Source organism: Scleropages formosus, chromosome 6, assembly GCF_900964775.1.
Source record: "Scleropages formosus chromosome 6, fSclFor1.1, whole genome shotgun sequence".
NCBI lineage: Eukaryota > Metazoa > Chordata > Actinopteri > Osteoglossiformes > Osteoglossidae > Scleropages > Scleropages formosus.
Genome location: NC_041811.1, coordinates 15350294 through 15371160, shown reverse-complemented (window position 1 = coordinate 15371160; position 20867 = coordinate 15350294). Strand labels below are relative to the sequence as shown.

Here is a 20867-nt window from a genome sequence, read left to right as displayed (position 1 = left end):
TGTGAAATTTGTGGCAAAAATATAAGAAAGACCTTCTATAGGATGTAGCATTCAAGCATGGTAATTGTTTGTTTATCCTCATGGTTCCTCTAATGCAGTATAAGGGAGTGTCCTACTTCTGACAAAGTCAACCTACAGGGAGGTTGTTGGAATTGAACCCTGTCATAAGTCAGTGGCTACTTGTATAGAGAACTGATGTGTAGCAGGTAGTGTAGTGCTTAGACCTGCCACCCTTGCAGATGATGGAACCAGGTTTGAATCCTGCCTCCTGCTGCATTACCTTTGATCAACGTGCTTATCCTGAATTGATACAGTAAAAATTACCCAGCTGTACAAATGGGTAAATAGCAACATGGTGGCACAATGAGTAGCACTGCTGTCTCACAGTGCCTGGGTGGTGCAAGAGGACATGTGTTCAATCCCCGCTCAATCTGTGTGGAGTTTGCATGTTCTCCTTGTGTCTGTGTGGGTTTCCTCCCACAGTCCAAAGATATGCTGTTCAGGTTCACCCATAGTGTGCGAGTGACACAGAGGCGGTGTGTTCCTGATGTATGGATGAGTGGCCCAGTGTAAGTAGTGTATCTAGCAGTGTAAGTCACCACGGTGAATAAGGTGTGTGGGCTCATAACACTACATACAGTTCATTGGAAGTAGCTTTGGGTAAAGCATCTGCTAAATAAGTAAATGTGAATAATTTTAAGTATCTTAACACTGTAAGTCATTTTGGAGAGAAGCATCAGCTACTTGAATAAATGTAAATCACTGTAAGCAGCTGAAATGAAGTTTTACTTTGAGGCAAAAATGATTTTAATTATAATTCTGTTCATTAGTTTTTATATTCTGATCCTTCCTTATTCTGCACCATCTGTAGGAGAACACTAAAACACCATTGGTTTAAACTGAGAAAGGAAGGTGGGCTTTCAGTCCACTGGGTTGGGTTGCACTCATGGAGGGTGGGAAGGACAGGGATTCAGTCCAGGGGGCGGGGCCAGCTTGCTCGGGCTTACTTTAGCTACTTACGCTGGGCTGTCACAGTGCCGGACAGAGGAGGAGACGCCCCCACCACAGGTCCGGCTGCACTCGCCCCACGTGGACCAGGGTCCCCAGCCACCATCCACGCTCTGCGGCCATGTCCCAAATGACACGCACTCCCCCTGGTAGCACCACTGGAATGAAAATTGGGCAGGTGTGGTGGGTTGGGGGAACCAGTTGGACTTTAACTGTCCTACATTACATTTTCATTATTACAATGATCATTACAATTATTACATTATAACGACATTATAACAGTTATTCCACATTCACTCTAGAAACACATCTATAACCCATCTCTGTCCCACCAATACTTCACAAAAGACCCACATTTTGAATATGAACTTCCAGACTACTAACTATAAATGATAAAGAACATAAAGGACTTCTTCCAAATTACAGCATAACTGAGCTTCAAAACACTCAAAAAAATATGACCAACTTTTACAATACTGGGGAAGCACAGCAGTGCACGGACAGTTACTAACACATAAGCAACTGGAAACTGATCACATGTACTGAGCTGAAACAGAACTATTTCCGCTTTTTGCCATCTGGGCTAAAAGATGTAAACCATAAACCATACTTTTTGAAAAGACAGTTTGCCCGGATGTTGATATAAATATAAACTTTACTTAAAAAATGTAACGTCAAACAAAGTCTTCTCGGGACACAAGGTCAGTCTCAGGTTCGCTGCTCCCCACAGGCAACTGTGTCAGTGGGTTAAGACAAACAAGAAAGCGGTGAAGCTGCTAGCTGTCTGTCACTGAGGCCTCACAAACAGGATTAACACCACAGGACCGAGACAGAGACTGAGAGATGAACGAGACAAGTCCAAAATAACCGCGGAGGAATGTCTTATCTAGGGATGGCTGACAAAAGCAAGGGCCAGATGGTACCTGCTCAGAGCATGCAGCTTTCTCATCATCTGGCTCTAAGACACCTTGGCCCACTCAGTCTGTGCCAGGCATTCAAAGGACTTTCAAGAGGACACCAACATCGTCTTGCTGCCATTTTTACGAGTGAGTGAGTGCCATATTGATCTAAATTTAGAATTGAGACACCTTGTTCTTATTTGACTACAGAACAGGTCAGTCGGATTCAGAAAAAGCAAAAGTATATAGAAACAAGATGTAGGAGCACCCAAACCAGGGAGGTTGGGGTCTAGCGGACAGCAGTTGTGTCCTGTATCTGACGTGCTGGCAGCATGTGATTAAACACGTCTGGCGGACACCCTGCTCACCCCTAAAGGTTGCAGGGCCCTGGTACATCGTATAGCAGCTGACGAATGGCTGACTCTAATAGTTCTTTGATTTGGCCCACACTGAGGGCAGACAGAAGTTTGCTACTCCCTGGAAAGAAAAAAAAAAAACATGCTATCGGCTAAACCTGGGGCCCGAGTTTAGAGGAGGACTCCAAACACGGGTTGGGCGCTGAATGGGTCCACCAAGCCGGGCAATAATCAAGGGTGACAAGTCGTGAAACACGCCTATTGTTCCCATTGAGACGTCGCACTGGCAGCAACAATGGCACCGTAATCTTTGTTAAAACCGTCTCTCCAAACCTGGCTGGCCAGAAACATGAACTGATGACCCAATCTCATTGTTCCCACAAATCTCTCGCCTCCCACCCCCGACAACACCCCCGTGCATGAGTGGCCACTGGGAATGGCGCTTCTTATTCCCATATCCAGCACAATGGGATTAGCCGGAATGATTACAGATGGCCGTGCCACAACGCTCACTGCCGTTCCGCGCCCGCTCTCACAGGGGCTCCTTCCCGCTGCGGCTCCCTAGCTAGCGTCCCTCGCATCATCGGTGCTCCTTGATCACTGAGGATGACGGAACACCGCCTCCTTCGGAGTACATCAGGACAAGTGCCTTTCCCCTTATTGTCCTGCAGCCAACGCAGAAAGCAATAACAGGATAATGAAACTTGTTCTGCTTAACTGGGAAATGGGGCCCCAGAACACCTGGCATGGCTTGCGAGAAATCCGCCCAGGTTTCATCCTGCAGTATCATAACAGATGACCTCCACCAGTCCCTCTAGCAACCCAGAGCTACAAGTAGAGACACAAAATGACCAAAAGGGAGATTGAAAGAGAGAGACATGTGCACGCTGAGTGACTTACCCCCTTTTCAATACTGCCAGTTTGGCAGAGTGTCCCCTCCGCGGCAGGGATACTATTGGTGACACAGCGGTTACTTTTGCTAAGACACCAGAGCTCTCTACAAACTTCCTAGGAAAGAAGGCAAAAGAAAGTTGGTCAGAATACATCGATGCACTGCAGAGAAAGTGGCGAAACAAGCCAAAAGAAGGCAAGGGCACCGCAGAGTACGCATGCCAGAATTACAAGTAAAAAGGCACTTTTTTCCACCCTTTATGCTGATGAAAGATTACATCATTGCTTCACCGCAGTGTCCTTGAGAAGAGTACTTTACCTCAATTGCCTAAATAGCATTAAAATAAACACTGGTGAATTTGCCGTGCACGCTTATTCAGGAATGGGACTGGAGAGGAATTTTTAAGGAGAATGTCTATGCAAGTCTTAAAGGGCAACACTTATTTAAGAAAGGTCCTCAAACACAGGTGTATTACTTTTTGTCATCTCCCGGAAAAGCCAACAATTTCCCGAAATCCCAATGACTCTCGTGCTAATCGTAACGCGATGCAACTTTCAAAAGTTTTAGCTTGTGGGGTCACAGGACGAATCTGAAGTTTGTGAATGAAAGTATTAACTGTAATCAAAACAGTATTTGAAATATTTGTGAAAATATTACTAATTACGCTACATTTTTAGTGGATAACAGTGGCAGCGGGAACACATGAACAGCAGTGTTACCGTTGCTTTTGTTTCTTCCGAGTATCTGACAGGGAAAAGAGGACACTCGGCTAGGTAAGGATGTGTTTTAGAAGAAAGGTTTGGACACTGAGGCCTGTGGCAAGTAAATAAGCAAAGCTGAACATGACAAATACTCTGTCCTTCTCACAATCCTTACTTCAAAGGGATTATAGAGCAGCAGAACAGAAAAAGATGCTCACTTTGACAAAGAGTTATGGAATGCAGCTCCAAAGGTGACCTGCTAGTCTGTAAATACACCCCAACCCTGTGTGCTGCTGGGCCCAGTAGGATTAAATAAAGTGGTTAACTGGGATGGGGAGCTGGATTCTCTCCACAGCTGTTTCCAATAAGATCTCCAGAGTACCACCGCAAAACCAGGGCCAGGCCACAAGTCACACAGACGTGGTAGCAGTGCCGGTGAATTTACACAGCGGAGCAAAATGACAACAAATTCTTTCAAGAGGGCCCCTAATTTGTCCATTAACAAATGCTAATGGAATGTTGACTTTGTTTATCGTACTGGTTTCCTATTCGATTTGTTGTTGTTTGTGTTGTTATTAGTTTTTGGCTTCATACAACAGTGTTTTTCTTTTGCGTTTTCTGCAATGCCCTTGTTCAAGAAGCCAGCTGAAACAAAATGAGTCAAAATACTTTTCCCCCTCATCAGAATTAAGAGCAGTACATTGTCGTTGCTGCATTTTGTTGTCAGGGGTTGAGTTTTCACAACAATTGTGATATTCATTCATTAGTAAATCCATAATTCATTCACAGATTTACAGTGATTAGTTTTGATTGCAGCGGACACTTAACTTTAATATAAACTCAATCATCTTAAAATGTCTTCATGTCATTTTCAAATATAAATAAAAAATGTTATAGCATGTCATAAGGTGAGAAAGTTTGCTATTGGAGTGATGGCTGCAAGATTATTCATGGATATGAAGTTTTTCCTTCAGGTACAAGTACACGACACCTCCTCTTTACACTATGGCACAAACCTATCAAACTGTGATTTTTGTTATCTTTTTTCATGTGAGCAAATGGGCCATTTGGACACAACAGACTATTGCCTTATAGTCTTCATATAATTCATGATTTACATTACATTTGCATTTATTCATTTAGCAGACGTGTTTCTCCAAAGTGACGTACATCTCATAGAAAATACAATATGTGCATTACATTAGCAGGATGAGAAACTTAGATGTACACGTGTGATTCTGAAGTGCAGTTAGTTTGTTTCTTACCACCATATCAATCAATGTACATCACACGCGTAGGTGCGTATAACTTTATCCGAATATCAACGATTCTTAATAATGTATATTTTTTTATATATAAACATATTTACGTTACATTACATGAGTAGCTGTGTGAAGGTTACCTGTTGTTCAACAGTTATGACCTCAAAGTTATACAGCATGAACATTTACACATTACATGAACTTAAGAGATCATGGGAGAAGTGAGTCTGGAAGAGGTGAGTTTTAAGACCCTTTTTAACTGTGGACAGAGATTCAGCAGTTCTGAGTGAGAGGGGGAAGTTTTTCCACCGCATCAGAACCAGAACCGAGAACCTTCATGCTTTGAACTTTCATATTCAAGTCTTCCTAAGGAGTACTGTCATGGATTTTGACAAGTTCTTTTGTTGTAGTCTGAACTAAGAAGACTAATTTCTTCCAAATGCTCCAGGTAAACAGACTGACTTTATCTTGAATTGGTCATCCAGTGATTCAGGGATCAAAATATCTGTGATTGACATAGTTTCAACAGATGCAGCAAGTAGTTGAAGACTAACACTTGAAATAACAATAAAATGTGTGAAAATATAAGCTAACTGAATCCCTTTTCTGTGCAGAATGCAAACCTAAATTTTCTGCAAACTGTAAAACAATATCCCCTAACTTTCATTAATACTTGGGGCTTCACTTGGGCTCTTCCATTTCTGTGGTTTTCCCGAGTGCTTGTTTGTTTACCTTGGGTTGTTATTCTAAGTTATTCAAGGAAAACCATTATATTGCATGATAGCTCCGACTCAGCTGGCCAGAAGACAGAAGCCTATGTTCCTCAGTCCTTCTCTGCAATACTTTCAGAGACATGGGAACTGCCTGAGGCTTGCATGATAAATCGTATTTGAGGAGCTAATAGAACAAACAATGTTTATTATCGTAAGTCAGACTAAACTTCCAATCGTCAAGGTGGCTTGGGTGGCCAACATGCCAGAATTCCTTTTTTATTTTACAAGCAATTAGTTTTCAGTTAATATTCCTTAAAACCACACTTCTTTACCCAGATAGAGCAGGTGGGAAAAGTAGTCTAACTGCTACTTTAATTTTAACCATAATTAGACAAATTAACTGTATTAACCAGTAGGGATAGGTTCACAACATGGAAACTTCACAGAACTGTTTCAAGGTTTATTTATTTATTTGTTTGTTTGTTTGTTTGTTTATTATTTGAAGACAAGGTGACCTTGTTCACTTTTTTAATAACTGGGTGCACTGATGTAACAGGGTGCAATGCCTTCACTCCTTTCTTAAAGCTGTAGCAAACAACACTTCCATCCATCAGTTATCAAAAACTGCTTGCCCAGTGTTTGGTTGTGGTGGTCCACAGCTTATCCAGGAAGCATAGGGTTAGTGGCAAAGACACTCATTTACTCACTCTAGTTTAAATGTTATTAACATTTATTTAGCCAGCACTTTTGTCCAAGGTGACTTACAGTGATAGCAAAGCAACTTTACAATGGTTTACAGATTTATACAGCTGGGGTTTTCAACGGTGAAATTCAGGGTGAGTACATTGATCAAGGGTACTACTGCAGGAGCAGGGATTCAGACGTGGAGTTTAGAAACCCAGGGTTCAGACCAGATCCTCAGAGTGCAAAGTGATAGCCATAAACCTTGTGCAACCTATAAGAGGCTTCTCTTGTGCTGTTGTTTTGCAAGGGTCAGAATGCTTCCTGAACTCCTTTAGCAAGCTGGAAGGCTCCCATTTCTTTGTTTGAAGCCTATCGTTTTTTTGCAGTACAAGGAAATGGATACCAGCTAGCGCACAGGCACATTTTTCCTCTGAGTTCAAGAGATGCATCACAGCAATTGTGTGGTAATCAAGATTGCAGGAGTCTGTCTGCCTAGCAGGCAGATAAGAGTGCTGTGGACAAGCTGCTTTTGGTCAGTGGTTAAAAATGGCATCCGTCCTCAGAAACTGTCTCTTTAGAAGCCACCTAACCTAAAGCATTTTTCAAAGCAGATACATTAGCTGGAAAACAGCTCCCTATTGCATCGATGAAGGAAAGAGACACGATCAAGTACTCAGACTCCCAACAATAATACCATGACTCGGACAGTTTGGACAACTTACACAGACCGACACAGACCTCACTGGTCAGACCGAGGTGTAAAGGAGGTGCTGAGTTGCAGCCGTCTTACCCCATATTTGCACTGGCGGGACGCGGCACCATACTGGAAGCGACACTGCTCATCCGCGTCGTACACCTGCCCTGGGGCCACTGTGGGGTACAGGAAGTCTCTTTTCAGAGGTTCATTGTCCAGACACGAGCCCCGACCTGAGCTGTCAAAAAAACACAAACCTACAATAGAATAGTTTCCTTTTGCACACCAAATCAATCCATGTCAAAGCTCACATAAAAGCCAATACACAAGTAATGAGCAGAGCATCCTCCTTTTCCACTTCGACTTGCTTTTGGAGGGAAAATCATCTTGTATAAACGTGTTTCTCTCCATCTTGTACAATAATTAATCAAGCACATATTCAAAATGTTGAGGCGACTGGCAGGCATAAACAAATACAATGGCTTCATTTGTTGCTTCGCCTTATGACAAACAAAAAAAAACGTTCACTTTCTAAAAAAAACATCTGTATTTGCTGTGGAACCTGAGGAGGAGAATCATGAATACTTGTCCTGCAGAGTGAGAAGAATATACACATGGTGCTGTAAGGCAACACTCTTTGAAATCTCATGAGGAGGCAATAAAGAGATGAGAGGGAGGGGAGACGTTCTGAGTGTGTTGAAGGTCATTCATCCGGCCCAAGAGCTGTGTTTAGTCTGTTTTGTCACATAGAAATATGTACGCTCACAAAACCTACACTATTCCATTTTAAGCTATTTTTGACCCTGTGAATCTTTAAAAAGATATGAAACACACTGGATGTAAGGGACTAACACAAATAGCTTTCTCTCGGTGTCTCTTTATTCAGATTGGAGAAGCTAAAACACTTCATTCTTCAGCAGTTCACAGCGAAGACACTTGGAAGCTAGCCCGTCTCCGAATTGACATCTGACGGATCAAATGAGCGATTATGACTCAGAGATCTTTCCAGCAAGAGTACAACAAAGTTCCAGTGAGACATAAATATTAGCAGAAGCACTGAGTTAGTGAGGAGTGGAGTGTTTCATTTACATGATCACTAAGCTCAGTTTCTTTACCTGAAGGCAGGTGCGTGGGAAGACATAGTGGGTCATTGCTAGCATGACATTTAAAACAGTGTTGCTGTTTTTCTGCTCCAGGTATATGACTCCAAAGAAGCAACAGCATGCATCACACAGAGAAATAAATACGCAGAAACTAAAAGGTTAATAAAGTCATCGCCTATAACTCTACAGCTATGTGTTTAAAACATGAACGGCAGTCCAGTGAGTAGAAATGTTCATTTCTTTGGAGGATGTTAATTTAGGACTGAGGAATAGATAGCTGTGTGGGACAACAACATCTGGTGATTTTTTTTTTTTTTTTATGCAGCCCAAAACAGACAAAGAGAACTTGATTGAAATGTGTGCTTAGGTAGAGAAAATAGCAGTGCAATTAAAGCAATTACAGCTTTGGTAGATACTAGTGAAAACACAGACAATGGAGAGATTCCGTTTTTATGCAGAGTACAATACCAAAGATTAGTGAAACACTATCGAAACCGTTATCTAATTGCAAGCTAAACTAAACATATAGCAAAGGAAGGGATACTTCAGCATATCCCTGGGGGATTCTGAAGTGCAGTATTCAGTGTCATTTTCCTCAGGTTTGCATTTCTCTTGAAGTTGTCTGGCAGATTAATCTTCCTTCCTAACTCAAAGGGGATCTTGACACCAAAGCGAGGGACATAGGAAAGCCAAAACATCACACCAAAACAACCTGCTAATTTGTATTAGAGAAAGACAACAACCACTCCAAAAACGAAAAAACGGTACATAGCATATGCTTTAAGAAAAAAAAAATGGTAAGACGAGCACAACCTTACCCTACACTGACCTTTGTCTCTGTGTGAGGACAAACCAGCCTTTCCTTGTAAAACCCAAGAAATACCGTACAATCATCATGCATAGCTTAGGATGGGAATTCCATATGTGAACCACTATTTGACATTAAGATGTGACCATAAATGCCTTTTAATGGCAATGACATAATGGCAGAAAACAGAGAACTGCAAACTTCGACTGAACTTTGTTTGCATTCACAGGCCATTTCCCAGAAACCCCGGCTCCCTAAATGGAGCACTGCACATAACGCCGGCAGACCACTGTATCCAGGCCAGCATTGCTGCCAGAGTTGTTTACTTGGCAGACGGAAATGCGTCTCTTATCCAAAAATTAGACACAGAGAGAGGAGGGGCTCTACTTTCAGACAACACTCCTCTCGAGTATGGCACAATTTAAAAAAAGAAAGTAAAATACATCCCAGACTAAACCACAGGTGAAACTGCCTTTGAATGCAACCAAATGTTGTTTGAATAGCACAAGACAAAAAAGATATATGACGGCCAACAGACGCTCTTCTACCACTGAGAACGAAGAAGCACTGCCTATATACATTCAGTCTCCTCAACGTTTTTCTGTTTTCTGAAATGGAAATAAATTGCACCAAGATGATGAAAATTCACTGGAAAAAAACAGACGACACACAAAGTGGCTCCTTGTGTCCACTTGGGAACTTGGGTATTATTCTCCTCTGCTGGCAACACCATTTTCTCCTCTCTGAAGCTTTTCACAGCTCAAGGTCCTCTGACAGCCATAGCAGGCCCCCTTGCCATTCCAGGGAGAGGCAAACAAGGCCCACTATCATACCCCAGGCCAGAGCGCTAATTTGCAGATGGCAGTGTGGTTCCCACAGCAAGGAGGCCTTCATTCCACTAAAGCCTAAATTGTACTGGCTGAACCTGTGGTAATCCGCAAGTTCCATGTGTTAGGGAAGAGTAAAGGTTCTTAACTTTTTTTATGCCACAAATGCCTTTAAGAATCTTAGGAAAGCTAATGAGCCCTCAGAGAAAAACATACATAGATAAATTTGGAGAATATGTTGCACTCAATTTATTGTTCTGAAACTTGATGAAGTTTGCATACCATTATGACACAGATAATAACAGTTATTTTCTTTTCTTAAGTTAGACAATGTTATTTTCCAAAAAAAAAAAAAGGCTACACTATGAGCCTCCGGAAGGTCATCCGCTGAACCCCAAAGGGTCCATGGACCTCATGTTAAGAACACCTAGTTTGGGTTCTGTTATGTATGTATTTTGACACTTACTTTAAAACTGTATCTACCTAGTGTGAAAAGATAAATCTAAAATAAGCCTTTAATATGTTTAAACAAGGAAGAAATGATGGAAAAAAATCCCGTGCCTCGATGTGAACTTAACACCCAGTGATTTTCTCAGTGAAGACACAAATAATTTAAACACTAAATATGAAAAATAGTACTACATCTAACAACATCTGCACCTTTATTTAGAACAGAATAATCCTTTCCTCCTCTTCATGCTATCTGTCATCACAGTGTTAAAACTTCTTCTGTGGTGAATCTTGCTCTAAATCCTAGCCACAACACATCCCAGATTTAATTAACTCAGAGCTGATCCAAATCTGTGCTTATGGCTGATCTGGATGGAAAGTTACAATGAAGTTGGTGTGTAGGCCAATGTGAGAGTGCAAACAGGATACGTGACATAGTTCTTCCGGTCTGCCATGAATACAGAGCTGAAAATCCATCGGGTCAGACTTGTTTTGGTATCACAGCAAAATACAATTCTGATCCGGGGCAGAAGAGAATCTCACAATCAGAATATTTTACTGGACTGAACTGTGCGTTTAATTGCTAAGGATGCATTTCATGGTATTTTGATATTTAAATTGTCAAATTAGAAACATAATGTTCTCTATGTGTCAGCATTTCAGGACCAATTTCACAAAAAATTGACAGTTTAAACTAGAAAGTAACTTTTTGTTTAGTACATACATTATTTGGATCATTTGCTACAGTGTATAATTTTACCAGCCATGCACTTGTTTGAGTGATTTGTTTTCTTGAAGCTACGTCTCCAGTGGATCACAGGGCACTAACGGATGCTTAGACCTGACACTGCATTTGCCTACTTCCAATGTTCCTTAAGAACTACACTACTTGTGTACATGTTGCATGACTTTTATAGAGGAGACGACCTGTTTGATAACAATCGTTTTGATTGTTTTTCCGAAATTCTTTAGACTGCCTGAAAGACAGATCTAAACCAACATACACTCGAGATAGAACTGTTGTTATGTCTGTGTTTCGCGACTGTTTTGAGATGTCACGGGGAAGAGTTTGAAAATTACAGACATGTACACTATCTAGGACAGGAATTAAGCTTGCTAGCTTTGGCCATGTTTTTGTTCTTTGGATCAGGTCAACATGGGGTCACTTGGATCTCTGTGAGCACAAAGACGGCAGAAATCAGGAATGAAACTGTCATTTGAGGATTACTTCATACATAATTAAAATAGTCGAGAAGTAATGGGAGGGAAATGGAATAAAATCATGCTGTTAATCATAACATTATTTTCTTAACACACCACTAGTATTTCTAAATTAACAGTCCTACAAAAATGTGATTTGCTGCATAAATCTTGCTTAATCTCACTCCTGACAGGAGAATTTAAGTATGATAGCGGTCTGGTAAAAATGTAAGCTCTTTCACAAAGTGAAAATGCTAGAATGACGGTGTCAATCAATTATATTTTTTTAAAAAACCACTCAGCCATGTGTGCTTAATCATACCTGAGCTAAGTTTTAAAATTTTGAAAACCCAACAGACATTCTCTGTAGTTTATACGGTACGACTTTAGACTGAATGGTAAACGTTTACTGGGCCGCAGGACCTGATGCAGTTTATGATATGGCCTTGTAATGCGAAGGTAATTAATTTCAGCCTCATTCTTCTTCAAATGCTGCTGGAACCATGAGCCAGGTACTTATGAAGAATTACCCCAGTAAAATCATCCTGTTGTACAAATGTGACAAATACAATAAATGGTACAAGGGAAAAATCATCAGTAAGCATCTAATAAAAACAGGGTAACACATAGTTTGTCGCAAAACAAACCTATCACATAACCTGGTAGAAAAGTACAGGACGGAGAAGAACTGAAAATTCATATACCATCTCCACTTACTCAAGAAAGCTGGAGATGTAATCCTTGCTGCAGGCTGACCAGGTGAAAGGGTTAGTGTTGGCTGTGATGTGGGCCGCCATCAGCTTGGCCGTCTCATGACCTTTGGTCCCACACGAATTTCCGATTCCATCGTGGTTCATTCCAAAGCTGAAGAATGGAGGGGGGCAGGTGGGAAATGAAGGAAACATCACTTAACACACAATTTGACAACTGAACACAATTTCAGGGGAAGCCAGTCTGACGGTGTCCGTCGCTCCCCTGTCACAGGAGACGTAACTGGGACGTGATGGCGTTTAAGGCATGTCTCACTCTCCTGGGTTGTAAATGAGGGTTTCAGATGGTGAAACAGCTGTGTTGAGGGGTATAGGGTCAAATGTCAGGAGCTGTCTGGACCGCTGCAGGAACGAGAAAGTTCTAATCCCTATCCTCATGCCTGCTTGTCATTGGCTAATCATAGGTTTGGACGGACCACATGAGAACACTCCAAGTGAGAATGGAGCTTAACCTCTCTACGGATCAGGAAGTCAGGTTGGGAGTTTTTTAGCCATTCCATCCCCCAGTCCCCATGTCAAAAAGGCCTCTGTGCTTCTCTTACTCTACCAGCCAGCCATTAAAAAGCCTGAATGATACTATCTTATCTTTGGCTCAAGCTCACAGAGCACCTACTGAAAACACTCAGCAAACACGTCTGAGGTCAGAAAAAGCAGCAACAAACCTTTAACTGTTCCTATTTTCCCTCTGCCTAAATATCATTTTAGAAAGAAAGAGATGACTCCACATTACCGAACTCTCCAAGCTTACTTTTCCGTAAATTCAAAAAGCACAAATCAGTTTTAATGTATATAACAAACCCGACCACATCACACTATTCCTCTGTGTTTTTCTAAGGCTCACGTTTATGACATTTTACTCTATGTGGGTAATAAATCAGAGGAGCAGAAACCTTGCTAGAGTATTTTTTTACATTTTCTTAACGCACAGAGTATTTTTACAACCGTCTCCCAACAGAAGCAGACATGAGACATAATGAAGGAAATTGCCATATTGGTGATTTCAGAAAATACGACTGATCATATTTTTCCTTCATTTGCAGGTTGGTGAATGTAGATAATTTATATGCTCTCAATTTCTGCACAAAATAATGGTAAGTAATTATAATAATTAACAAATAATTATAGGTGTGTACCATTTTATTTTAAAAAGATTAATAGCACCTAGGGGGGTGTGGTGGGTTGGACCAGGTTCTGCTCTCTGGTGGGTCTGGGGTTCAAGTCCTGCTTGGGGTGCCTTGTGACGGACTGGCGTCCCATCCTGGGTGTGTCCCCTCCACCTCCAGCCTTACGCCCTGTGTTGCCGGGTTAGCTCTGGCTCCCCGCGACCCCGTATGGGACAAGCGGTTCAGAAAATGTGTGTGTAATAGCACCTAACTCATGCATTTCTGACGCAGACTGTGGAGGAAGACAGGTACACTAGCTAATTGCATATCAGATAAATTAAACTCTCAAGGAGTAAAGTACACAAAACAGACTTTTCTCATGAATTCCTTGACCTGTATTTTGTTCAAAATATGTAATATGTCTCATCTAACAAGAAACTGAAATTCATGCAAACACGTAGGGTAAATTTGCACAGCTAAAGACCCAAATACCAACTGTAGGCATTTGATCAAGCTGTTTCCCTTAGAACCGAAGTGTGGGAAGGTTAACCTTGCGCTTACATATACTCATTGAGCACAACTACATATGTTGGAAATACGCTGCTTCTGAAGTGAATGACATTTCAAGGAGCCACGGTCCTTGTGGCTTGAAATGGTTTTCTAAGACAAATAATATCATTTCAACATACCACAAAAAAATAGCTTTTAATGCCGTGCAGGAAGCTAGTAAATAAATTATGAGGCAAAAGACCTCAGCACTTAGTAAGATGGAGGGGGGGCAGGTGAGGGCGGTGCACACCCACTTGTGGCCGATCTCGTGGGCAATTGTGAAGGCTGAGCCCAGGCCGATGTCCTCGTTGATGCTGCAGCTCCTCTCCGGCTCGCACATTCCAGCCACTGATGCCAAGCCTGAGCAAACAGTAACAAAAATACAAATAAAGGATGGTGTCGGCATGTCAGCGTATGACAGTATGACTCCCTCCCACAAGCAGCATTGCCCCCCCAGAAAACTCCAAATTCTTCCTTCATAATCTCCATAGCACAAGAGCTGGCGAGAAGTCTTAGAAATCACAAGTCACTGTGGGGAGTTCTGCATTGCCGGCTAGACATTAATATTTTTTTTTTGGAACTACGGTCAGAGTTGGAAAGTGTCTAGACAAGGGGTTAGATTTATAAATTTTACTTCTGGTAACAAGGGACCACCTAGTTATTTGAGCCAGAACTGGGAATTTAAGTAAATATTTTCCTTAAAAAAAGTTTTTGCTGCTGAAAAGCGATAGAGAGAGATAGGTAACCGATCTATTCATTTAAAAATGCATGTGCTTCTACTCGTAAACCACTCACTGACTTCAGATTCGGCATCATATGGCTGGCAGATCATATAAAAGCTTGCAACCAAAGGGCAGCTCAAGCCCTTCAGGGAGCCTGCCATCATCCACATCAAATGCTTATTTTTCATTGACTGACTTGCATTTTCGTTTTCACCCCAAGAAAAGCCAACTTGATAGATATTTTTGTAAACCTGCATGAATGGGGTAAACATTAGAGATCAGCCATTTTTATTTTTTTTGGTTTTGCAGCGGAGCATGTGTTTGCAGAGTCCTTTAGCTTTGCCAGTATGTTGGTCTAGTTTTGTGGGGTCTGCTTGCAGACAGAGAGCCAAGATCTGATAAGACACTGAAGCAACAAGCAACTGAAGTGGGCTGTCAATAGATAAGCAGGAGGCCAGGGCAGCAATCACAGTTGGTTGTCCTGGGGGAGTGGGGGGTCATGGGAGGTGTTGGAGGTTGGGAGGGTGTGTCCCTCTGAGGTGCTGTGCCCTAGAAGAAGAGAGTCACTGCAAGAATCCAGGTGTTTCCAGACCTGTTTCCTCAAACTGTGCCATGGCAACGGCAGAATAAAGATTCGTTCTCACAGGTCTAACCTGCAGGTAACGGGCCAGGCTTCCACATAATGACTACTTGCCTACGGGGGTGATGACACTAGTGGCGTTGGTTTACTTAAAGCGTAGGTGGGTCAGAGGGAAGGCTGCTGGGAGATTTCGTGTATGCAACTGTCATGTGACCAGACTGCATTGGCTGTGTACTCCTACAGTGCCCCAAGATGAAACTGATCCATCATCTTGCGAGCATCTGCACATTACGTGCAAGGCAAATCTAATAAAGTTCATTTAAAGAGGTGATAATGACAGTGACACCGTGCCTGTGATGTTTTTAAAAGGTGGAAACAATGTGAAAAGGTCCAGAGGGAAGTTATGGCCAACCCCTGCGGCCAGGATGGGGATGGAATAGGTCTGTGCATTTGTTGCAGAATTGTTGCAGAATTGCACTGAAATAAATCACAGCCATAACAAAACAAAAAGAAACACGAATGTCCATGTTTGTTTTAAATCATACAAAAACGAATATGCTGATATCCTGATCAGCAACAATTACCATCATTATTGTTCTTTGTTCAGATGATTGCTTTAGCCAAGACAGTTTAGAGTTACAGTAAATAAGCTCCAGTGGTATTGTGCAGTGAACACCACAATCCATTATGCTAACCTTAGCACCACTGTGGTTAAGGCAATGTGTCCAATACAACTTGATTTACATGTATATTTGAGGGGAGAAAAAAAACCTTTGCCTTTCACCTAGAGACCATGAACATAATACAGTGTGAGACCATGAACGTAATAAAACACACAGCTTGAGCATTCTGAGTACTCAGAAGCAGGCCAAGGAACCCGTTTGAGTTGTCAGCGCTCCGAACCCCATTGCGGGGGACTTTACTGCCTCTCTGGCAACGCTCAGACAAGAGTGGACTCGTCCATGTGGACTAGCCGAGGTTCAGAGCCGCCGCCACCACAGCTGTTGGGGGAAACCAGCAACCTGGAGGCTGTTTCACAGATAAAACGAAAGCAGCTCCTGCTGCAGCCTGGCTTTAAAGATAACCAGGTCTGTTGTGTTTCTTCAACATGGAGGTCAAAGGGCTATTTTACTTTTTCCCTGATTACCCCTTGACCCCAAAGGCCAATGCACTGCTCCAGGACCCCAATCCCACTGGCTACGCAGGGTTAGAAGAGGGAAAGAACTGGGTGGGGTTGGGGTTAGGGGTAGGGGTTGGGGCAAGAAAGCCAAGCAAATGCCAGGGCAATTAAAGAGACCAAGGGAATGTGACGAATGCGGTCAATCTGTCAAAGGACCCCTGGGGTAGCAATATTAATTTTAAGATATACTGTGTTGCCTAAAGGACTTTCTACACGATGAGATGGGCTTTGACACATCCCGTAGAACACTTCCCTTTTTCTTCTGCTCCGTGCCTCTCTTCCATCTTATCTCTCTGGAATGAGTGGGCTTCATTCAACTATTTTGTCATTTTTATACACCCACTTTCAATGGTGGGGGTCTACAGAGGAAATGGTAGAGGCCAAACAGTTTGAGGCAACAGACAAGTCCAGGATTATGTCACTGCCCCTGGAGCAGTTCAATATATGGGTCCTAGCAGGGAGATCTCAGTCCCAGTCAGTGGTACCTTCATAAAAATGTAATACATTGTACGTTCATCACATTATGTTACACCTGTTAGGTACTCTACTTGCTCACTTTAAGAAGCCCATAACAATAATATTTTAAAAATAAGGTATACTTTCAGTTAAGTATCGCAGCTTTTCTGCAAATGGCAAGTAAGGCCCTAAAACATATTATTGCAACTGGAAAAGAGGTAAGACATATCTGTAGACCGATAAATATCAGTTATAATTGGAGATATACATATTCCACTGGAAGGAATAATGAATGACAATCTATTTTAAAAAAAAAAACTAAAAAAAAAAAAAAATTTCTGAAGGATTCTGGTCACATATCACACATTTAATATTGATTTTTCACCAATAATATGGTTTAAACTTTTAACTTCAATGTTGGCTGTAGTAATCTCATCAGTAATTGTAACTTTTTTATTATAGCTGTATTTTATAATCTGTATACACTATATGTTAGAGTATGCACAAAATCCATTGTAAAATCCATTAGAAATGCAAACAGCACAGCTGATAGTATAGTCGTCACAGCTTCTGCCTTCAGATGCATACGTTCTCAGTTTGAATATCACAAATTACTGTAGTGCCTTTGAGTGAGGGATTTCCCCTAAATTGCTCCAGTAATGTTACCCATCTGTACGACTGGGTAAATAATTGTAGGTAGCTCAACATGCTAAGTTGTTTTGGGGAAAAAGCATCGGCGAAATTTGCGAATACAAGAATGTAAATGACTCACCTAGGGTCCCACAAGGTTTGTTCTTGTATGTGCAGATGTCATACCTGCAAAATGACAGAAAACACAATTTTGTTTGGCTACATGTATGAATCAACTGATATTCAAACCAAGACCTATGCCTACCTGACAACCACACCTGGCAGGTGGGATTACCAAACGGTGTTGAAGTTCTGAGTATTGAACATGAGGCAATCAATCAAACTCTTGTATCTAGTCTTGGGGCTAATATTACTATACATGGTGAATTCATGTCCGTTGCTGAACGAAAGAAAATTAGAACTCCACCTGCAGGAACCACACACACACACACACATTTTCAGAACCGCTTCTCCCTTACGGGGTCACGGGGAACCGGAGCCTACCCGGCAACACAGGGCGTAAGGCCGGAGGGGGAAGGGGACACACCCAGGACGGGACGCCAGTCCGCCGCAAGGCACCCCAAGCGGGACTTGAACCCCAGACCCACCGGAGAGCAGGACTGCGGTCCAACCCACTGCGCCACCGCACCCCGTATGCAGGAACCATATTTTGTTTTCTTTAGAGGCAATATATACACCAGCCTAAAACTGTTACCACTTCACAAACCACTGGATTGACAGTACCCTGTCACATTTTTGATAGAAGATCCTACTCTCCCCGTGTAACAATGACAGCATGTCTCTTCTGTTCCATCCTTATTTTTTCAATCCTCTAAATCTTCCTGAAACCAGATTTCAAGCAGAAGAATCCCCCATAAAGTCTAGCATTATGCAGCAAATTCCTTCACAGTATCGGCAGGTTTTTTGCCATTACTTGGATTCATCATTCAACTGTATCTAAAAAAGTGACAAGAAGGATGAGGAGAGAGAGAGAGAGAGAGAGAGAAGTGAAGATTCATGAGCCACAGGAGAATGGCCCTACACAAAGCAGGAGTGTCAACGGCCATGCTTTCAACTGGGGGAGACAGGAAAGTCCAAACCAACACATTGTCAAAAGTGCAGTCATCCAAAGGCATGAGACTGTACAACGCACGACACCACAAATGAGATATCATTAATATCAGTCCTGGCTCACCGCCCAAAGGAGTTCTGTTTCTGGTTCAGGAAGGCTTCTTAAAGCGGAATGAAGAGAATGAGCGAGGCATCGAGAGACTGCCGGCGTGGGGGAAACGCGGAGGAGGAGAGGGAGCGAGGGCAGTTGGGGGGGGTGAACATGTTGGTTCGCCTGTCAGCGACGCCTCGGTAACAAAGGCTCCTGTTCGCGCTGAGGTTCCATACGGGAGTGTGTATTGCAGAGCTGTCGACACCTCCTTGTCACTGTCTGCTGGACAGCTTCGCCAGAGGATGACAAATATTTTCTCAGTCTAAAACGGGATTTTTAACACCTCTTCGAGGAAAAAAAAAAGAGGCCCTTTGACAGAATGCTGGACCTGGGCTCGCCCCCTGAGTGGCTAAAAGCATTGTGCCGCGGCTCTTTCCACCTAAACTCATTCTGAGAAAACTTTTCTAAGTCTTTTTTAACATGACAGAAATGTCCTACATAGTGTAACCTGATTTTAAGTTCAGTTCTGTGTCTTATATTGACGATTTTCTAACATAGACATTTCTCCTTCTAAAAACTGGAAAGGTTGTTTTATTTTATACTGGCATCAAATGATTGATTTATTTAAATGTCGTGTTGCATTTCTGTAATAATAGAATGTAAACTCAAAAGACAAAGATTGATCAATCTAATTGATCGATCAAGTCAGCCTAACAGAATACAGAGAATGTTATAGGAATTTAATAATGTATTTCGTCTTGATGAATTTCTTCAGTACCAAGCATAACCTATTTTGTGTTTTGAATAACTAGGATTTTTGTTGTTCAGTAAAGTATGTCTGAATTAATAAATCAGTACTTTAAAAACAGACTTGAAAAAGTGATACACATGGCTTCTATGCTTTCAAAACACATAATCTATTTTGAATGGAAATGCATAATCCAATCATACCAAGGCTTTTAAACTATAAGAAAACAAGGACAGAGCAAATTAAATTTCAACCCTCATTCCTCCGCTTCCCTATTACTCCCGGCTGGGGTCTATACAACTCTAATGCTGGCTGGGCTCTGCCTCCTTTGGAGAACTATTTATTTTGATTTAGTTATTTCAATTTCCCACTGCCGACTTCGGGGGTCTTTCTCCAGTCGAGGCTCTGCGTCCATACTGCCAAACAGTGACAGAGGGGTTCAGTGCCCATCTCTAGGTGGCTAGTGAGGAGAAACCTCCACCCAGCCTGTAGGTGTCACACCCAGTGCCTGTTCCTGACATGCCTGATGACACACGCATAGATGCAAGACTGACAACGACCGGCAATGTGAGATCATCAGTATACCCGACTGTAATCTCCCTCTGTATCGGCTCGCCATTTACAGCTCCGGGGCAGAGGCCCGACCGCCTGGATGAAAGCAGAGCACATTAAAATGCAGTCCGTGATCTACAAGGGGGCTCTTAGTGATCAAATAAAACCCAAAGCTTGCATAAACAGAGGGGAGCACTTACTCGAGTTCAAAGCTCTACTGCACCGCACTCCTCTCCACACAACACTGCACGTTTGCGACAGAACGTCCCATCCGCAGTCTGAGAGACAAAACTACTTGCAGCTGCTGGGAGCGGGTAGCATGGTTGTCAAGGGACTAGACCACGTGAGCGAAGGCTTGTGGATTTAACACTAGGTAGGGAAGTCCCCCACATGCGAGCAAAGTGCTTAACCTGAATCACTTTGGTAAAATACGCGGTACAGTTTTTCCCGACTCCAGGCGTCAAGTCAAACTACATTAGACAATTTAACAATCCTGATAATTACACCGCTACAGTAGTATCACATTTCCCTCTCCTCCACTACACAAATACACACAAAAAGAAAGTACTAATTAACGACAGCAAAATTGCAGGTATCACATATTCTCTGTGGAGAAGCTGAGCCTAATCAAGCAGAGCTCTGGCTTGAAAAGAGCATTTTTGGCTTTGTAGCTCACTGCCAGGATATCATTAGTAATAAATGAAAAAGCCACCTGCTCCTGAAGGGCCACACAACCAAGGCTCGCGAACGTAAATGGGCCCTCCGCCCACAGATCTTCAGAAGCGCACTCTTCCAGCAAGGCGGCTAATGAAAGCCTG

The 20867-nt window shown here is 42.3% G+C and overlaps 1 protein-coding gene across 1 annotated transcript in view; it reads right to left on the bottom strand.

Moving 5' to 3' along the window:
• adamts6 (ADAM metallopeptidase with thrombospondin type 1 motif, 6) overlaps positions 1-20867 on the bottom strand; it is a 57737-nt gene that overhangs the window by 24998 nt on the left and 11872 nt on the right. The window contains exons 7-12 of the mRNA XM_018744692.2: positions 17730-17773; positions 14274-14379; positions 12315-12461; positions 7306-7447; positions 3164-3271; positions 1021-1166 (exon numbers count right to left, since the gene is read on the bottom strand). Coding sequence (XP_018600208.1) covers positions 1021-1166; positions 3164-3271; positions 7306-7447; positions 12315-12461; positions 14274-14379; positions 17730-17773 — 693 coding nt within the window. The remainder of the gene's footprint in view (positions 1-1020; positions 1167-3163; positions 3272-7305; positions 7448-12314; positions 12462-14273; positions 14380-17729; positions 17774-20867) is intronic.